General features: G+C 47.5%; 1 protein-coding gene across 2 annotated transcripts in view; it reads left to right on the top strand.

Annotated features, from left to right (window-relative positions):
• The window catches only part of LOC137156569 (uncharacterized), a 73,864-nt gene extending 61,137 nt beyond the window's left edge, over nucleotides 1-12,727 (top strand). For both annotated transcript variants that reach the window (XM_067553454.1, XM_067553455.1), the window contains 4 exons: nucleotides 7,357-7,500; nucleotides 9,563-9,693; nucleotides 11,723-11,893; nucleotides 12,302-12,727. In XM_067553454.1, the coding sequence (XP_067409555.1) occupies nucleotides 7,357-7,500; nucleotides 9,563-9,693; nucleotides 11,723-11,893; nucleotides 12,302-12,427 (572 nt within the window). In that variant the 3' untranslated portion in view covers nucleotides 12,428-12,727. The remainder of the gene's footprint in view (nucleotides 1-7,356; nucleotides 7,501-9,562; nucleotides 9,694-11,722; nucleotides 11,894-12,301) is intronic.
• Nucleotides 12,728-21,316: the final 8,589 nt, after the last annotated feature.

The raw sequence follows: 21,316 nt of genomic DNA, 5'->3' as shown, positions 1-21,316 counted from the left end.
TCCTGCTTCCATGACTGATGAATAGCGTTTTGGACCCTAAGGGCTAAATTTTCAACTATGATCTAGACCCACAACAGAATGTAGTTCTCATTTAAACACCTAAACCCCAGGCAGACTTCCCAGACAGCTCAGCGGTGTTGGATGCGGAGCATTGGAAAGACACTGGTCCTTATTTAGGCACCTAAATGGGGACTGAGTTCTCTTGACAGCCTAGCTCAATTGGCCAGAATCAACCCTTCCTTCTCCCTCCCACAAAAGTCAATGGGACTTACAATTGACTTCCAGGGGGTTACGTTCAGGTATTAAGCTTTTAAAGGCATCTGATCATCAGATAGTGCTTACCCTATCCATCTGTCCCTGCTACTCCATGAGAAGCTGCTCTGGGCACGCGTATTGAGAAGTCTCATCTGAAGTATTGTGAACTGCCAGAGAGGTTTTGCCTATCTATTAGTGCATGGAGTGACCATCTGCAACGTCTCCAACTAGGTGAAATATTTAGATGGCCCCTGTAACCATAGTAGGTGAGGGCCTCACAATCTGTTAATGTGTGTGAATGTTAATCGGTGTGGGAGGGAAATGCAGTCTCCATTTTCTACCTGGAGAAGCAAGGCGCAGACAGACGGGAGGGCTCACCTACATAGTGCGATAGTCTGCCCCGGTGGGGTGTGAACTTCAGTCAGCACCAGTGTGTCACACACGACCTGGCCTATGTGGACGCTGGTGCCATGCATGAAAAGTTCCCTACTGTGCTTTAACGTAGTACTGTGCAAAACGGGACTACGTGAACACAGCCTAGGGAATGGGCACAAGTAGACAAGTCTTTGCTGATTTCCTGGAAGTTAGGAGCCTGGACCGGTTTGTGGCTCTGAGCCTACGTGACTTGTGTAACTTCACAGGCTACCACCCTAACCACTGAGCAATCCTCCTTTTCTGGATGAAAGCCTGGAAGTCAATGGGAGTTGGTGCCGGTTTCACTGGGGCCAGGATTTCACTGGGGCCTGGAAACCTCTTCACAGAATCCTAGAAGATGAGGGTTGGAAGGGACCTCAGGAGGTCAGCTAGTCCAAAGCCATGCACTCTTTGTACCTGTTTTTGGGAAGAGGAGATGCTGAAGGTGGCTTCAAAGATTCAAGCGTAGACTTGAACTATTTGGTTATTGACTCCTTTTATTCCATAGCACTGTACTAACTGAAAGGACTAACAGGATCTGGTAGGACTAACATAGCTCCTGTTAGTTCTCTGGCTGCTTCAGCCAGGCGCAGACTAAATCACGCAGCTGCACCATTACCTGCAAAGTGACCTGAATATTGCTCTCCACGAGACGAGTCCTAGTCTGTAGCCAAGTGGAGACAAGTCAGAATAACCAGGTTATTTTCAATTCACAGCTCTGCTAGTCAAGACTCTCCCAATGCTACAGGAGATTTCTTTGCCTCTTGCATGATCACAGCATAAGATTTTGAAAGATCTGTGCACTGCAAGCAGGCGTGCTGAAGACCTCCGCCCGTCACACGCTAGCCATCTTTCCTCTCACTTCATCTGATGCAAAGATTGCAGAACTGTGATCTGGGCCCCACTTATTCTGTGTTTCCACAGGCACAAAATTCACCCGTCCCACAGAACTGTGATCCGGTAGCTAACTCTTTGGTGTTTTCTCTTTATTTTAAGTCCTGATGGTTGTGGTGAAAACCTTAAAAATGTGAACCAAAAAGAAATGGATGCACTACCGCTGCTTGAGTCTGCAGATGCCTGGACCTCGAGCTCTGAGAGCTGGGAATTAGCCCAGTCATCTCAGTGGGTGGACGAATCTGAAACCTAACTTCAGGGTAGGAGTTTTAAAGCATTTCAGTCTGATTCTCATTTACACTGAGGCTCCTTTTACACTCCAGAAGTGTAGAAAGGTCTCAAAGTGGGCACATGAGAATCAAGCTTTCAGAGATGGCTTATCCCTGCTCTCCTTGATGGCAATGGCAGGAATCCCATTAATTTCTCTCGGAGCAGGCTAAAGTCCCCAATTTCCCCCTGCCAAATCCTCCAGCGGGCCCCTGATGGTTTCTAATGATGCCATTGGGTATGGTCAGTGGAAAAATTGCCAATAGAAAATGTGGTAACAGAATAAACTGGCTTTAGCCTCAAAATAACGTGCTGATTGCTTTACTCCTCTTCCTTGAAGCTGCCAGAGATCCTCCAGCCTGTTGCACAGCCTGGGGGGGCTTTGGCCAACATTTAGGTCTTATTTCCTGCAGAGTACGCAGGGCTTTGCCTGTAGCCCCCGCGCTAGATCAATCAAAGCAGTGCTCCTGGACATTGATGGTAACACTGATTAGGCTTCTCTTTATTCACTGAAGTGCAACAGGAGTGGTGGGGAGATGTACCTCTATGCTGTCCTGGTGGGCCCACCTCTGGGGGTAGTTCAGTCCCCGTGCCCATTCTATTCTTGCCATCTCTGCCTTCCAGTAAGGAGCCAAATAGCCATGGCTCTTGTGATGCAGACATTTCTCTATAAGGAGGCTGTGGACAGAGCCTTAGACAGGGGCTTGGGAACCCTGGGTTCTGTTCGCACTCTGTCACTGGCCCGTTGGGTGACTTTGGGCACATCAGTTTGCCTCTCTGGGCCTCAGTTTCCCCATCTGTACAATGGGGGTAATGATACTGACTTTGTTGGCAAGGTGCTTTGCAATCTGATGAAAAGATTATCTAGGTAGGATTAAGTATTAGATTGAAATCGCCAATATTTTACATAAGCCACTGAAAAATCCATCGGATGGTGACGACTTTCAATCACCACCAATTATGGGCTGGATATGAATCAGTGATTTAGATGGGAAAGGCTCTGTATTCCGTTACCAACCTCTTAAGTGATCCTGTCCCTACTTATCTGAGACTCTTTGAAGTAATTGGTTGTCACCCATCCTTCCTCTCCTCAATTTAGACAGCGTTGTGTGCATTTAATCATTTATGCTGTAGAATATTCTATCATGCTTTCCTGTTTGACAATATTGATCTGCAAAGTGTTGTATGGGTTTCTTCCCTCTAATGCAGTACTTCTTAGGTATTTATCCCTTACTTTCAACTGCAGGAACCTTTAATTGACCTTAAACTATTCCTGTATTTGTCTCCTATTCTTGGAATGGCCACCTCATTTCTTATAAATTTGGACTTTGCTTTGTGAGCCTGCAATTTTTGAGGTTTTAATGGAAAGGAAATAATCCACAGCTCTCCTGTTCCTCTCTAGATATGCTTACTGAAAAGGGAAGAGGAATACAGAAAGCGTGACTCACTCATAAGTAGAATTTCTCTAAATAGAAATGCTTTAAAAAATTTACCATGTAGATGCAACAGCTGTTTAAGCTTGCCTAATGTTGTTGGAAAATTAAATTAGTATCAATATAGCCAAACTGCAAAACAACAACAGTGTATTTTCCTGTTCGTCGTTTTGAGGAATGACACTGGCGAGGAATAAGTGGGATATGAAATGATGTACGCCTCTCCAACGCACAGAAAGAATGCAGGCTGGTCAATGCAGTCACAGCTGCATGTTTTGCTCAGTACACTGGCACACGCTCTGGTGTTCTCCTGCAGTTAGCAAACACGAAAAAGCTTTGAGAGTAGATCAGTAAAGACACGTCCCCCTCAAAAATAAGTTTGGTGATGGAAAGAATCTTGTGCCCACATACTGGCCTACAACCTCTTCACAGAACACAGAGGTGACCAGAAATGTCACAGAGATGCATCTTTCCATGGCACTATTCTAAAAAAAAATTATTCCATGACTTAGATCCAACTGGTTTTATTCTGAAAAAGCAAATATGTTCATTGGGGGTGGCCCTGCTTTGAGCAGGGGTTGGAACTAGATGACCTCCTGAGGTCCCTTCCAACCCTCCTCTTGTAGGACTCTATGATTCTCATTGGAATGGTCCTACCGGGCATGGCTGGCCTTTTCATGTGAGACGACCGGCGTTAGGAGCCCCCAGCTCCCAATGAAGTTACGTGGAAGTTTCTCCTCTCAAGACCTTAGGCTGCTCTGCGTACAGCTGCTTTTAAGGGAGGATGGGTAGCGCAAAGAAGAGTCCTTGTCGGGTGGCATGCTCGTTGTGCTGGTCCTACCGCTGATTCAGCAGATCCTACACCTACATCTACTTAGCATCTCGGCGCAAACCACGCAGCCCGCGTCGCCAGCCTTGGGCCAGCAGGAGGCGAGCTAGCAGTCTAAAACCAGCTGTGCTGGCAGCACTTTGCTAGTGTGGCTTGAGCGCTTTGAGCCCACCTCCTTCTCTAGGCGTCAGTGCTCGAGCCCCAACGTCAAAGCACTGTCTGCAGTGCACAGCGAGCTTTCGAGAGCTAGCGTGAGCCCTGCTAGCCTGCTCGCTCCCCTACGCTGTGTAGACATGCCCTTCAGGCCCTGACTCAGGCTGGAACCGAAGCAATCAACTTTAGTCCCACTGACTTCATACCAGTGACTATACACCCCCTGTCTGATTTCTGTTTCATGCATCTGACCAAGTGGGTTGCAGCCCACGAAAGCTCATGCCTGCAGAAATGTGTTAGTCTATAAAGTGCTACAGGACTCTCCTTGTCTTTTCCCATTGACTTCAGTTACTTTTCGTGCTAAGAGTTAGGCAGGGAGTTAAAAGAGGCAGATTTTCAAAGGTCTTTAGGTGCCTAAAGATGCCAATTGGCATCTAGTGGGGTTTTCAGACATGCCGAAACAGCTTAGGTGCCTAATCTGTGGAAGTTCTATTGCTTAAGTGCTTTTGAAAACCCCATTTGGCATCTCTCTGCATCTTCTGGGCCTAAATACCTCTGAAAACCTGGCCCTAAAGTGCTTCGCTGAATTGGTGCCCGTGCGCTCAGAACCTTTCGGGGTCAAGACCCCTATGGAGGATGATATAATTTTTCCTAAATAGAGGATAAAAAAAACCCTAAAAAAGTACATCCACTTCCACAGAGCAGTGTTTTTGCTACCGTCTAATTGTTCTAAAACAAAATCCAATTACTGACAAGGTTTTGGCCACATCTGGCTGTTCAACCTGCTGATTTTTTTTTAATCCATTTTAACACACAAGTACCAAGTCTTTCATTTTAAAAATCAATAAATTAGCCTCATTACGCTCCAATTTCCTGGCTGCATACAAACAGTGCAATTATACTAAACAAACAGGATAGAGCATCTGTGATTTCATCGAACGCCTCAGAAAAACAATGATGCACAGCTAAAGATTTGCCGATTTCCCAGATGTCCCTCAGCAAGGGAGACTGAGGTCAGATATTAGGAAATCCTTTCTAACTGTAAGGGCAGTTTAAGCTCTGGACTAGGTTTGCGAGGGAGGTTGTGGGATCCCCATCACTGTCGGTTCTTAAAAACAGGCTGGACAATCACCTGTCAGGGATGGGCTAATTCAGTGGTTCCCAAGCTTTTTGGCTCGAGGGCCACAGATATCATTTTTACAGGAGCCACCTTTTAGCTGCCATCCAATGGGGCTGCACGTTCTTTAGGATCCCGCCGAGCAGCCCCTCAGCTCCTTTACCTCGGCAGAACCACGCTGATTTACACGAGCCGAGGGTCTGACCCTGGGTCTAGGTTCAAACCCTAGGGGCCTTCCATCTGGGAGAGCTGCAGGAAGTGAAATGGCGGATGGAAATACACCGGTTGTGGCGCAGGGAATTTGATCTCCAGGAGATTACAGTAAAGGTCTGTCTGTTTCAATCTCCTTCGCTGTGTCTGTTAGCTGCTTCTGTGGCTGGTACCAAACTGGTGACGCAACACGTCGTTCACGCTGCTGATCCTATCGTTACATAAAGGCATTTTGCTGAAAACTGAGTCTACAGCAAAGTCCACTCAGATCTAGTATTATTATTTATTGTTTATATTACTGTGGTGCCGACGCCCCAGTCATAGACTAGCACCCCATTCTGCTAAGCTCTGTACAAACACAGGTCAAAGGTGTTTGCGATCGAAGTAAAATATTCCCCCTGTATTCCTGATCTCTTTATATAGGCATTACACGCACAGCTATTCCACCGCTCATTACCTGGGACAGATGTATCGCCAGTGCAGAGTCAGCGCTAACAAAAATGGTTTAATCTAAGACAGGTGTGACTTCATTGATCCAAGAAAAATGCTGGTCTATGAGATCAGTTTAATAATGGAGCCAAATTCAGTCTGGCAGGCAAACCATTTGCCTGCAGGAGTTACAATGAATAAACCCGGTACTTTGATTTGAAGGGAATCACGAGTGAGACGGTAACATTAGTCCCCTGCAGTGGGCAGGGTGTATTAGAAAAGATGCGGTTTATAGTCATGGCAAGGCAGTTCTGTTCTAGTTGATCAGTCGGTCATGTGTTTGTATTGCAGTAGCAGTCAGAGGACCCGTAGACACCCGGTGTCGATTGTGGTAGGTGCGGCCTTGACATGTTTGCAATCTTAATGGACAGGACAAACGGGAGGGGGAAAAGAAATGATTTGCCCAAGCTCACACAGTTGCAGTCCTGAGTTGCAATCCAGGGCCCTATCCACTGGACCATCCTGCCTGTCTTTTTTCTCTTTCTAAAATCAAAAGGTCAGGCTTAGTAAGCTGTAACACCTGCAGACCAATGGGCTGCCTGAGAGGCTGCATTTGGCTCCATTATCAAACGGATCTCATACACTGGCTTTTTCCCCAGAGATTTTGAGTCATTCACCAAATAAATTATTCACCGCAGATTATTTTCTTGTCCTGAGACTAGGTAAGTGCAAATATGCATTTATATAACAGAAATGTGTGGATAATCTTAAACCACAGCATTCACTACTGAGAATGCTATTATGGGCTCTCTTCATTTCATCCCTTACTGAAATGCAGCCACCTCTGGAGGGGTTTTTATCAGCCATTATAACAGCACCATCAACACTCATCGTTTTAGGACAGGAAGAAAACACCATATCCAGCTGAAAGCACAAGGTAACTTAGTTAAGAAAAATGCAGTGACTCGGGATATTTAGCCAGGATTCCTGGGCTAACTTCCCCTGCTTCTGAGGAGAGTGGGATGAGTTATGAATGGCCAGAAGCATGCCGTCTCTTTAGATTGTCTGCTCACAGGAGAGCCAGGCACACTGGAACAGCGAGGGAACTGTAAGACAATTTGGGAACATCAGAAATATCTCTCAGAAATAAGAGAAACGTTGATACTGGCCGCTTTCCTGGGTACCGTGCCTTCTGCTCAAACTATCTCTCCCGTCTGGCAAGAATTAGCCTCCGCCCATCTCATGGCAGCTACAGAGGCAGATAAACTAACTTTACATAGCACCATGTCAAGCTTTTAATAGTTTAAGCCAATCAGAATGTAATAGACAGATTTCTTCTGATCCTTCTTGTTCAGGGTTATTTCAGACCATAACATCTGGCACCCTTGGCAAAGAACAGCTGCAGACTCTGCTGCATGAACTGTACCCCAGAGACGACCCAAAAACCATTGATGAACATGCCACTCTTTACTCCAGTGAAGTGGATAAAAGCAATCAAGGTAATTTGGCAGCTGTTTAATTAATTCTTTGCCATGTTTGGGAGGGAATACGTCATGCTTATGAGGAACTGTTGGCTTGCTAACTTCTGCAGGAGCTGCCTACTTTCAGAGAATGAGAGAAATGGGACGGCAGAGGAAGCTGGAAGAAAATATCTACTTTTCTATCTGGGGGAGGAGAGTAGCACGGTGCTGTTTGGGGACCCTGCCAATATCCAGTTTTGAAAGGAACAGAGGCAAAAAGAATAGTGTGGTGAGGGGGAATTTGGTACAAGGGTGTGCACAGAAAAGCCATTTGAGGGGGCAGAGGTAAGGTTGCCATCCTGGTCTGCAATAATACAATTCCTGGGGGGGTTCTGCGCCCAAAAAATTAAAAATTAAAAATTCTGGGCACAATATTTTAGGAAACGGTGGGGTTTTTTTGGGGCAAATAGATTCCCCACTAGGCATGTTCATGCAAAACTTTGAGTAATTCATTGTAACGACAATGCAGAAAGGTGTTTGCTGCACCCCTCGGAAGCAGTGCAGAGGCTTGGGTGAGTCAGGGGTAATGGAGGAGCTGATGGAGAGGGAAGGAGCCTGGGAGTGAACCTGGAGTGTTGCTGGGTTTGGGTGGGAGAATTATGAAACAGGGTTTTGGGGAAGAGGGATTGTTAGGGAGTTGGGGAGCCTTCCCCATGCAGACCCTAGCTGACCCCTAGCCTCTCTCATAGACTGATAGACTCCTAGAGAATAAGGTCAGAAGGGACCATTGTGATCATCAACTCTGACCTCCTGCACAATGCGGGCCACAAAATCTCACCCACCCACTCCTGTAATAGACCTCTAACCGTGACTGAGTTACTGAAGTCCTCAAATCATGGTTTAAAGACTTCAAGGTACAGAGAATCCACCAGCAAGTGACCCGTACCCCATGCTGCAGAGGAAGGCGAAAAACCCCCAGGCCTCTGCCGATCTGCCCTGGGGGAAATTCCTTCCTGACCCCAAATATGGCAAAGAGCTAAACCCTGCGCATGTGGGCAAGACTCACCAGCCAGACACCCAGAAAGAATTCTCTGTAGTAACTCAGAGCCCTCCCCATCTAACATCCCATCACAGGACACTGGGCATATTTACCGCTAGTGGTCAAAGATCCGTCAATTGCCGAACTGGGCTGTCCCGTCACGGCATCCCCTCATTCAGTCAGGCACATCTGCCCCCATCCCGTGTGCCCCTGCTCCCCCTACCCTCCTGCAACCTCTCCTCCACCCTCTCCATCAGCTGGCTGCCCTCCTCCGGTGCCACAGCAGCCCCTGGTGGGCAAAAGGTGTAATTGCAGCGCCTCTCCAACAGAATCTACGTTCTGCGGAGAAAAAAGAACCCGGGGGGGACATGAATTCTGCGTATGTGCAGTATTTCCCCAGGAGTATAATACCTGGTTTTATATAACGTAGAACCGCTGTGGTAGTGGTTAGGTAGCTGTGGGTAGAGAAGTGGATATGTACTATTAGATGACTTGATTCCCTTAGGTTTTGTGTCTGTAGGTTGTGTACTTAGCAACTCTAACCACTGACCAATGATGTTTGTAAACTAACTAACAAGCTGAAATCAGTAGGACATTACAAGGTATTCAAAACGAACTTTTGAAAGTGAGAGAACGAGAATGCTGTACTGGGGTCACAGTCACATTTGTAATGTAAAGTAGGTACAACTTATCTGTGGCTGTAAGTGTACGATTCTTTAATAGCAGCAAAGCGGTGCCAAAACTTACTGGTCTTTTTTCTTACAGTGTGATATTGTCATGTTTGGAACTGGAAAGACTGTCGTGTGAATAGTTTTTCATGATATAGTCATATCACTTAGGCTATTACCAGGGAATGAAGGGAAAAAATGAAATCCGAATACTGCACAGTGCAGTGTAATTCCAAGTTTGACTTAGCAAACAATTTTGATCACTGCCAGTGAGTAATGGCTTTTAGATTGCATGGTTTATCCCTGAAATTTGCATACCTCCAGTTGGCGGAGTACAGCTTTGAAGAACAAAACCATCTATCTGTACTCTTAGATTGTGTTCCCATCTGATTAGGTTATATTGATGAAGATCAGTTTGTTGCTTGGGTGCGGACCCTTCCACAACATACGTTGACATCAGTGATGCATTTTCCAATAATACCAGCAAACATCACTCTTAAGGAATTACAGCCACCTTTTCCTACTGTAAGTAGATTTTTAATTTTTCAACACCCATGTGATAGATCAGAGAAGGCATCAAACGAGTTCCACTCTACATGACACTGGTAAGACCTCAGCTAGAGAGTTGTGTCCAGTTTTGGGGCACCACACTTTAAGATGTGGACAAATAGGAGAAAATCCAGATAAGAGCAACAAAAATAAAAGAGGTTTAAAAAACATAGGCTATGAGGAAAGGTTGAAAGAATGGGGTATGTTTTGGCTAGAGAAGAGCAGGCTGAATGGGGACATAACAGTCTTCAAATATGTTAGAAAGAAGACAGTGATCTATTATTCTCCATGTCCACTGAAGGTAGGACAAGAAGTAACTGGCTTCATCTGCACCAATGGAGATTTAGGTTAGCTATTAGGAACAATTTTCTAACTATGAGCATAGTTAAGACCTGGAATAGACTTGGAAGGGAGGTTGTGGAATCCCTATCATTGCAAGCTTTTAAGAACAGGTTAGCCAAACATCTGGCTGGGATGGTCTAGGTTCACTTGGTCCTACTTCAGGATGGGGAGATGGGCTCATTGACCTCTCGAAATCTCTTTTCCAGCCTTGCATTTCTATTATCTCTAAACTCAAGCTATTTAATGCAAAAAAAGTTTAATTTTAAATAAAACTTTAACCCTTCATCTCTGGGGGGAAAAAACCAAAGATTCTTAAAAGTGGCTAGTGATTTTAGGCACCCCGTTTGAGGCAAAAATCAGGGCCAGATTAGATGTGGCAGATTGCCTACTCAAAAAATGGATGCCCCCCAATCACTAGTGACTTTTGAAAACCTTGGTGTCCGTTCATGACTGATGTGGTTTTTCAGCAAAGGCGTTATTAGCTACCAACATCTGCAGAACACCCCACAAGAGGTGGCCTCCTGCGAGTTACTGCCAAAGTAGCCGAAGTAGCCTCTCTTTCATCAGAGACCGTGCAGGGGTCATACATGTGCTCTAGGCCCTGAACCCCAATAGCAACATGAGAGCTTCCGGAGAGAGCATTATTCTCCATCACTGATTTATGGAGGGTTTTCTGGGGCTTGGGGCGTCCTGAGAAAAGTCCACCCTAAAAGGAGCCTGCAGGAGTTAAGCCCCCAACTTCCTGGGTTTCCTTGGGAAATCCCATCTTGAATCCACAGTAGATTCACCGTGCTCTTTCTGTGACTCAGTGAAATTAAAGATCTAGAGAAACATGCTCATCTTGCTGTGAGCCAAGAGGACCCATAGGAGGCTCTGTGGCATACTCCCCTCTTCCCCCACCCTCACAGGGGCTTTGCTGTGGGGAGCCAGTTTTAAGGGTGGGGAGGGAAGCCAGGCCCCAGTGCCAGATCATTTCTGCCAAATTCCTCTGCCCCGCCAAATCCACGGGGCAAATCCAGGCAAGATACAGAGACAGTGAGCAGTAACGCACGTGTGGGCTCCCTCGCCACACACGCCTTACCCCATCACAGGGCTTACAAGGGCATTCACAAGAGGAGAGCGGTCTAGCTCCCGCAGAAGCAATGCTAAGAGCTAGGGATGGTAATCCCAAGAGCAGCCTGCAGTCGATTGGGAAGTGGGGGCCTGTTACAAGATCACCTCACCCTTCTTGGTGCCCCATGCTCCCGCTCCTGCTTCCAGACACTTCCATCTCCTGTTCTTCCATAGGCCAATTTCAGGGTCTCCAAATGAGTTAGCCCACCAGCCAAATCATTAGCCCGGTGCTGGGGTGTATCATAGAACCCCTTGGGAAACCAAGTGCCTGCTGCTCCTGTCCAGTCTCAAAAGAATGACACGTGGGATCTTATCCGTGCCCACGTCGCTGAGCCGCGTGGCCCTTTGCCAGCGCTCCTGGCAGCGGTGACACACCTCGGACTAGCGACCGGAGCCATGCTCCAGTGAAGTCCCAAGGAAAAGAAGAACCCCGTTGACTTCAGTGGGCTTCGGATGAGGCCCTCAAATGCCTTGTAAGGGGTCTGCTAGCTTTATGGCAACCCCTCTCATCTAGGGAGAAGCGGCAAACTCTTTCCCACTCTTTTGGTAGGCATCTGTCAGTTTCAAGGACCGATCAGGGCTGGAGGCCAGGCAGCTCCTGAGGGTTGCGATGGAGCTGTCCACCAGGCGCAGAGACTGGAAGCTCTTAGCAAACAGCCTGGGCTTTGTGGAGAAGGAGTGCGCCCGTCTGGAGCGCGAGCACTGGGATGCAAAGAGCCAGGTAAACACCAAACCCAAAGCTATGCTGTCCCAAGGCAGGAAAAGGCAAGCGCTTAATTTGGATCGTTTCTGTTTTAAATTGTAAGGGCTTCGGGGCAGGGACTGAGTCTCCCTGGAAAGAGTGTGTAGAGAGCCCAGCATAAGGCAGCTCTGACCTGAACTGAGTATTGTTCCTACTGTGCATAATACTACGATTACTAATACCGTCCCAAATAGCCTGCCCGAGCGTGTGGGATCAGCAGTGATTAATAGGGTACACTGGAGATTGTCGTCATGAAATGAGTGGCCGTGTCTATTCGATCCCGTCAGGAGCTTCTCTATGTGGACTTCTATGAGAAACACAGACCCTTGCTGTGACATTTGACAGGGTCAGACACTAACCCTGGCATCTCCTTTTATTTATCTGCAGATCCTGGCAATGTTGCAGATTTGGCAAAAGACTTGTCGGGGAGCCCCCCTTCCTCTCCTCCAGGCAGCACTGAGAGGCAGCGGCAACGCGGACATTTGCAGTGAAGTCTTTTCCTTGAACTTCTGACGTTCCCATGTGGGCAGCGTCCCAGTTAGAGAGAAATGCACACGTCTCGCTTCAAAGATCCGTGGGAATTCGTGGCCATTCTCCCTGGGAAAGCAAACATTGGTGCCCATTAATTTTAATGGGAAAGAACATCCAAATCTCTTTGCGGTGGCTTTGAAAACTGAGCTGTAATTTTTATGTTAAATATGAATTTGCTATCTGATGGACCAGGGGAGTGCCAGCCTTTCTCTCCTGTTCAAATACGGAGAGCCAGGTCTTACCGTACCATCTGTCTGTCACGCCAGTAAAACCATAATCTAGCCCAAAGCGGAAAGTCCTGAATTGTTTTTATTTTCTTCGCAGTCGTTTTAATTTAAAACCTGGTTTGGGGCGGGAGGAGTTGGGGGGATTGTGGGGAGGGGGAAGCATGTTCCCTCAAAGACCTGGGATCCTTCAATATCTTTCTGGCTTGCATGGCTTGATCTACGAAAGGCCCATTGCTGTGGGCAGATGGGAGGATTGTGTTGCTTTGGCAGGCGTGTCAGAATGAGACAAGAGACAACTCTTACCCCACTGTTGAGGGGGACTAGATTACTGATCTCCTCCCTGTGTGAAGTGCCACCTTCCGCTCCTGTTACAAAGTCGCTGTTGCAGTTGCCCAGCTCTGCTCCTAATTGATGAATTGACACTGTTCCAGCCATTAGCTCCACTGGAGGACAAAGGGTGTAATTCACCCCTGTGAAAAGGGCCAGCCCAAAGCTTACCTGGGATTTAAGTGGTGCATAAACTTGAGTGCTTTTAAGTAGGATTTAAATGGGTATAGTCCTGTGCTGACCCTCTGCATATTGAGTGAGTTTCACCCCAGATGTATGACGGTAGTGTTGTGATATCCTAGTAGAGCAACACTCTTTTACATGCAGAAACAGGGAGTTTAATCTCCATCTTTCCAAACCATTCTCGTTATCCTGGTATATATCTTATCTGAATTGTTAGCTTCGGCAGGTGCAGTGCAAATCAGCCAAAGCGCCCGGAAATCCATTCATTATGAAAAACATTGACTGCACTTATACACAATGCAACAAATGTAGCTGATATGCAAATTTGCCAAGTTTAACCCGGTTCTAAGCACTGAATTTAAAAGGAGTGCTGATTCTAGCATCAGGCATACCTGTTACCGGTTTTGTTTAGAAAACTACTGATTGGGTGTAGGTAGTACTATCCATAGGTTCATGTAAATAAAACGCCTTGCAGTGTCTACCTTATATAGTCAAACTACATAGTCTGTTAAACTTGTTGCTTTTCTCATTTAAAAAATTCAACATTTCTGGCCTCAAACCCTATAGAAACACTATTGTAGGGGTCACTATTTGAGGATGTTACTGGGGTATTTTTGAACTGCTGTCTGGGTTGTTCTAAGGTAGAATTATTAGAAAGAGGTCAGTTGGATATATAGTTCTCCCCCCCTCGACTGCCTGTTTAAATCAAGCCCAGAGATCCGATCCCACGAACACTTACCAAGTCTGATGCTTTTTATCCTGATCAGTGCCGTGGTTTCAAATACACTCAGGAGCAAATGTCTGCAGAGTCAAGCCCAGCCTGGTAGCGGTTAACGGTGGTCATCATTTTATGGCTATTTGCTGTCCTATGAGAAAGTTATTCAATCGATTTTTAGGGCCAGAAGGGACCACTACAATTATCCTGTCTGACCGCCCGCACAACACAGACCCTTGCTCTATGGTCCTGATTCAGCAAGCCAGCCCCATTCAGCCAAGCACTCAAGCACATGATTAACTTTACGGATGCGTTTAATGCAATGCACTTACGCACACTGAAGCTCTTTGCCGATGAGGGCCTCTATTATGTGATGCCACTACACAGCACAATGGACACTGAAGATTTGTTTCCTGAGAGATTGCTAATGCTTTTATTTCTCTGCTCTCCTAAGGGTGTTGGTCTCTGCTCAGATCCACATGCTGCATCTCAGCTCCATTGGCATTTGGGGCAAGCAGAAGCGAATCCAAGTATCAGAGCTGAGAATTCATCCCATTTTGCCGAGAGGAGGATACGGCCCTTAATGTTGTGTACTCATCTCAGAGGGGCCCTCAAGGTAAAGATACACACATTTCAAACAACAATAGACAACCTAGGGGGGGGAACCAGTAGAACCCTTTATGCAGAGGGACCTTGCTGCTTTTCCAAAAGCCATTGGTCCGAAGCACAAATGAGTTCTAAAGGGAAAGGGTGTTGTTAGATGTATACTAATGAAATTTTACCACCTATTGAAAATTAGCAGACAAGTGCATGCATGAAAACTACACACACACACACACACACACATGCTGCCTATACATTTCTAGTGATAGTAAAGATAATAGCATCCCTTTCACTGCAACATCAGCACAAAGGTATAGGCCAGTTTTATTTTTCGGCTCTGAAAGGCCAGTTTGCTCTGGTTAGTTCTGCAGTGGCAGACAGCGCGGTATCCTTTCCTCGGGATCATTTGTCATTTCTCCTGCTAGAGAGCTGAATGGAGAAGGGTTTTCTTCTCTGTTTGACAGCTCAGCTCTCAGCAGGGCCTCGGTTTCCAAGGCAGACGCATTGTTTGGTGTTCCAGGGGGCATTATTTGTTCTTGCTTCTTGTCACCAGGTGGTGCTCCTGTGTTAGTCAAATACTGCTGTAACCTGCTTCCAAAGCAGGGTGTCCTTCTGAAAACATGGGCTGCCTGATTTTGTTTCCTATTGTTCTGTTGAATTCCTTTTAATTGCTTGTATTCAGAGAGAGAAACCAGCACAGGATCACAGGGAGATGCAACCCCTAACACAACACCATCCAGGACTGGCTGACCTATCCCCTAATAGTCTAACTCTGTTGCTAAGGCAACAAGCTGAGCTCTGTTGCTACGGCAACCTAGGCAATTAGGCAAGACACAAAATACACAACACCTACCATCTTGGCTACCTGGAGCTGCACTTTTGGGTATAGCAGGGCTGGGGTGTGAGCCCAAGAATGCCCAAAGCCCTTTTTCCTGCGGGCAGAGGAGAGGTTACTGCAGGGCAGTTAGAGACACCTGGACCCAATGAAGGGCTACTCCAGGTGTACTTAACCCTGCCTTCCCTAGAGGGCAGGGGGAGAGCAAAAGAGGAGGAAGCTGCCAGAAGGTTTGTGGCAACTGGAGGAGAAACGTTCCCTGCGCTAGGAGACGGTGCTTCCCTGCAGCCAGAGGAACAGAGAAGGGGAGACCCCTTGGCCCCAGCCGGCAGGAGGGAGCCACAGCAAGGTACCTCCCTGGGGAGACGGGGTAGCCAGTGACTCTCTGGCCCACTACAAGGGGCAGAAGCGTGAGACCCACTGGGGGGAAGCCAGCCGCTTGCCACACCACCTATGCAAGGTCCACGGCCAGGGACCCGGCATTCATATAAACTGCCGTGTTAGCGGGACAGGAGGGCGGCACAGCTAAAATAAATACAAGACAGGAAATACGAAAGCAACCCAGGATCTGTGGCTGTGTGCGCACAGCCGGTCTCTGTTGTGTGATGTGTGCTCCATCCCATAAGCCGATTGCTTAGACTGAAATGCACTTCCCCATATAAAGCCAGTAGTGCAGACTGGGTGAGTAGGTGCAGCTCGTCCTGTCAGCCCAGAGTCCGGGTTCAAGCGGACGCCCAGCCTCTCCACACCTGCTCCTGCAGCCTGGGATAGCAGCCACAGCCGCCCGCACTGGCTGTACAGGGCACTGCAGCCACAAAGCCTCTGTGAATGCCGATCTACGGCCCCCTCCCCTGGCCTGCCTCCAAAGTGACTGGGGGGGGTCTAGGCGTGGGCCCCTGGTGTCATCCATATGCAGGGGTTCGATGGTGCAGCTGGCTGTGCACGGCTCCCCTGCAGACTGTCCTGTTGAAGTCGATAGGAATGCCATCCCCGGAGGTTTACACCTTCCGCCTCAGAAGCAGTAATGGTGAGATTTTTCCAAAGCACCTACAGCGACTTAGGTGCATAAATCCCATAGGAAGTCAATAGGACCTGGGCTCCTAAGTCACTTGGGACCTTTTGACAATTCCACCCACCAACTCCTGGGCCGGGGGCATTGCTGGGTGTAATTAGATCGGAGCTGCTGCGTCTAGCTCAGATTGGTGGGAACCGAATTCGTTCATATTTGACAGACCTTTGGCGGCGTCTGTGAAGCCGTGTGCTGGCTGTGTGTCCATTTCATAGCGGACAATTACCCAGGTCACCAAAGCCACCCACCCCTCCTGTTGCACGGAGGAGCTATTCAGCATAAAAGCGTCTGTGCTCCAAGCTGTGTGGCAGGGGCCATCTTTATGTTCTGTGTTTGTGTAGCGCCTAGCACAAGGGGGTCCTATTCCGTGACTCCTAGGCACACAATAACGTTAGTGAATTCATTAATTAAAATGCAGACTCAGGATTTTTCAGTCGAATCACTTGTTTGTCGAAGCGACACATATTCCCAGCGCCAAAATTCAGTGGAACTGCAGGGAATTTTGCTACACACGCACCAGATATTTCTCTTTCCTAGGCAATGTACTGTACTTCAAAAGGAACAGAGAGGCTGGGTCACTCACAAAGCAGCGTTCAACCACAGGCAGCAGCCGTTGGGCTGCACTTATCAAGCTTTTCCACTGGGGGGAAATGAAGTCAAAGATTGTGGGCTTGATTCTCACGTACACTAAACAAAGCCTCAATTCCACTGCTCCGGCAGCGTAAGGGACAGCCTTTTCACGCTGCCAGAGTGGGGAATCAGGACTTGAGCATCCATGAGACTTAGGCCTGTAACTAGACTGACATCGCGCAAGGACTCGGCGTAAGGATTGTTTTGCTGAGCACGTGCAGCGAGGAGAAGGGGCGGACCGACCGAGGCGCTCTGCCATCTTGGTTACACAGGGTTGGTGCAATGGGATGTATAGACCCCGTCCTACCACAGCCGCTAAGGCATTACCAGGCAGGTTAGCCATCTCCTCTTGCAGCTAATTGCACCTGCCCGGACTCTCAAAAGGTGCAGCTAATTGCAGAGCCGTCAACAGCTGCAGATGGGAGGGGTGGGGAGGGAGGTAGCAGCCAGGCAGAGCGGCTGGGCCCTACTGAGAGGACCAGTAAGGACCTTCTCAACAGCAGATGTCAGGAAGCTGCGAAGGTGTCGGGATCCCAAAGAGGGACTGGAGGATACAGCACCGGGAAAGGCCCTGTAGATAGGCCGAGGTGGGAAGCAACAGGGGTTTGTAAGAGCAGGTCTTAGTTGTTTAAACAGTGGGTCCCTGGGCTGGGCCTGGAGGACAGGCAGGGCCTGGGTTCCCCTGCTATCCCCAGAGAAGGGGATAGGAGAGATTCCTTGGGGAAGAAGGGGCGAGGACTACAGTGTGGCATGTAGCATCACTGGACTCTTTGCTTGCTGGGCCCTTTGTTACGCTGGAAGGGGTGAAATTATGCATCACCTGGCTGGAGCTGTGAGAAGAGGATGAGTATTGGGAAACTGAGGCAGAGTTGCTGCACCATCACTCCTGGCTCTAGGAGGGCACGCTGGCCCTTGAGTGACCCAGGTCAGTTGAATTTTTGTTCTAGGTACAGCTCTGTACTGCACCACCCCAGGAGGAGCACGAGGATGCTCTGGGTCTTGGAGGCGCCCCAAGTCACAGCTCCTTCCCAGCTTCCTCCTTGCCCCTGGCCTATCTCCACATCAAATTACAGCCCTGCCCCCCATGTCATCTCAGGGGTGTTGGGTGGGCTGGGGCCAAGGCTCTGCCCATCCCCCCGGACCACTCCCGCTTACCTGCTCCAGGGAGCGTGGGAGAAGGCCTTCCCACTCTCTTCCCCCTGTGAGTCCATGTAGTGCAAGGACATTTAAAAAACATCTTTCTTAGGTGTCCCCCAGCTCTGAGGGAATGTAATTTTACCCCTTCTATTGCTAAGGCTCTCTGGCAGAGGACCCATTGCTTGCAGTAACGAGACATAGCCAAGTGAGCCGACGTGATCACTTAAACCTGTCTCAGCTTCCGCCAATCAATCAGCCTGACATGGGGTTTGCAGTGGCAAAGAGGGTCTGGTTCTGTTGTGGAAGGATCCAGAATCAACTGAGTTTTCAACTGACCTAAAAAGCAAAAAGTGTAACTAAAGCGAGCCAATAAAAATCTATGAGAGAGAGAGAGAGAGATCTATGAGCTTTAAAGAATGGTTCAACCTATATGTTTTTGACTAAGGATATTCTGAAGTTTAGAGAATCTTGTGCACAGAATAGGACAGAATTTATTTTCAGAGACAATTGTGCAGTTTTTTGTTTTGTCAAACACTCCCTGCCTGAATTTCAGGCATTTCTGAGTCTCACATCTGTCTGCACTGTATGTTTTCAATGGACGCACAAACACAAGTTATACTGCTAGATGAGAGAGTTTATTTTCAAATTCACAAGTTCTCCTCTACTGCCAAATTTACCCAAATTTCAGCTGAATCCCAAAATGTTATGATATTAATTGTAAACTGATACCTTCTCTTCAATGACATTCTGCTGTAAAACCTAATGATGCGAATCTGACCTAGCAGTATATATAATTCCCTAATTTTAATTGTTAAATAATGAACTTTTTGAACTCCAAAAAACAGCCTTCTAAACTTCAAAAATTTGGAGGAATTGTGAAAAATAAATTAATTACCTTTAAATCTTAGAAAGTTCTCTTGGGACTTTAGCTGGAAGGGGAGGAGATCATTTTCTCTCTGTTCAAAAGCTATTAGCAAGACAACTTTTAAATGATGTTCCACATTTGAAGAACAAATCAAGTTAGGAACGTGACCCTGACAGCATTCTAGGTTTCTACCCAACATCTGACACAGTGTATGGCTTAGAACGTGTTATATGAACTGCCAGATCAAAGACTCTTGTTGTGTTTAATAACAAGTCAAGAAAATCAGCTTAGCACAGTAACGTTCAAAGGGTGTTCCTGTAGCTAAAAGAGGTAACTCTGCAATGCTCTCTGCTTTCATGTCAGCTGCCCTTAATCAGTCTGTACAAAAACTGTCGATCCTGTAATTTACAAACACAGACATTTATTAATAAACTGGGAGCACAGCGTACAGTTTGGTAATTCTCCTAATTAATTATGGGTGAGCCTCCAAAGCTAGGGGATTGATTCTGTTCAGATAAGCACATAGGTATAACAAGAGTCAATGGCTTGAAGCTAGACAAATTCAGACTGGAAATTAAGAGCAGATTTTTAACAGTGAGGGTAATTAACTATTGGAATAATTTACCAGGTTTACGGTGGATTGTCCGTCACCAGCAATTTTTGTATTTGTCAGATGTTTTTCTAAAAGATATTCCTGTTTGAAGTAGAGCATGAATTCAGGGAAGCTCTGTGGCTTGTGTGATGCAGAATAAATTATCATAATTGTCCCCTGTGGCTTTATAATCCATGGATGCTAAGATGAATCTTTCACTTGTGTAGTAAGGAAGAATAATTCTCTCCAATGCAGGAATGACCTGGTGACAGTCTGTGGCCTGTGTTTATACAAGAGGTCAGACTAGATTATCACAGTGGTCCCTGTGGTGGGTAAATTTATGCCTTGCGTCAAAGGGCAAAGTGGGCTGCCATTTTAGGCAGAGCAGACTTTCTGGTGAAATCTCTCATGCATCCCACTTGTAGTTGGGCCAGAGCCGTGCTATTGCAGAATTATTCCATTTGTGCAAGTGCTCAGTGCACTTTTGGTGCCACTCTGCAGCATGTTATATACGGCTTTGCTTTAGACACTGGATCTGTACCTGCGCCCCTGCCCCGCTCCGTTCCCTCTGTGCTTCTCCACTGGGCTGGAGAACTGCTCTGACAGGTCTGCGGGGCATTCGTCGCAGGGCGGGGGAACCCCCAAATGGCATACTGCCTGGGTAGCTGATGCCATACCCTTGCGCCTCCAGACCTATGGAGGTGTGGCACTAGAGGGCAGCGTGCTCTGGCTATCCCCAGCTGAGGGTGCACGCTCCAGGGGACTGTATTAGGAGGGGTGATTCAGAGCAGGCTGAAAGCCCCCTTTCCCTTCTACGTCCCCAGCCCCCTGTCCTGCAGCAGGTACAGCTTGGTTGGACCCAGGGATCTGCTCCCTCATGTCAAATATACTGAATGTATATGGGGGGAAGCAGCAAAAACAGAGTGTGTGTTGTGTGCTGAAAGCAAAATACTCGGGCCAGGTGGCTGGATTGCACCAGGTGGAGCCGTGGGTTGATTACGTTGTTTTTTTTCAACTCTGGAAACCTGTGTTTAAATCTAGGGTAAAGGTGGTGAGTGGCGGAAGGGCTCGGCGCCCTGAGAACAAGCCTCTCCAAGACGCAAGGCACATACGGAGTTGGCCGGCCCGTCCTGCTGCTCACGCCGTTGTGGCAACACTTCTATTTTTAATGTGCTAGTTCGATCAGAGCTCCGCCGGGTTACGTCTTCTTGGGCTGGCAACCACGCCGCCAGCTGGAAGTGTAGACATGCTGATGCTCTAAGACAACAGCTAGGTATAAAACTCAGCTCCCTTTGGAGCCTCTTCCCAAACGACTTTCCTTTTACAAACTCTGTACCTGAAAATCCTACTGGGGAGAGGGAAATTCTTACCCAAGTTACTGTCAAGTGGCTTGCAAATTCGAGTCTTTGGGAGATTGTGCTGCCGGCAGCACAAATAGAAGCCAGAAGGAATCAAGTGTCAGAGGTCCCCTGCAATGGTAGAAAATTGGTTTTGCTCATCATGCCCAGATGGTCCTAGCAGATGATCCCTGCCGGAAAGCTAAAAAAACTGATAGATCCCTGCCGTTTTGAGCTGGGGGAAATTCCTTCCCAATCCCATATTTAGCAATCACATTAACTGTGTGTATGTGAGCAAGGGAAAACGATTCCTTCCAGTGTCCTCTCCCTTGCATTGGTCAGTGAATTTTG

This window comes from Emydura macquarii, unplaced genomic scaffold (assembly GCF_026122565.2).
Source record: "Emydura macquarii macquarii isolate MOO-44397 ecotype Brisbane River unplaced genomic scaffold, CSIRO-AGI_Emac_v2 contig_1451, whole genome shotgun sequence".
Taxonomy (NCBI): Eukaryota; Metazoa; Chordata; order Testudines; family Chelidae; genus Emydura; species Emydura macquarii.
This window is presented reverse-complemented; position numbering and strand designations above follow the sequence as displayed.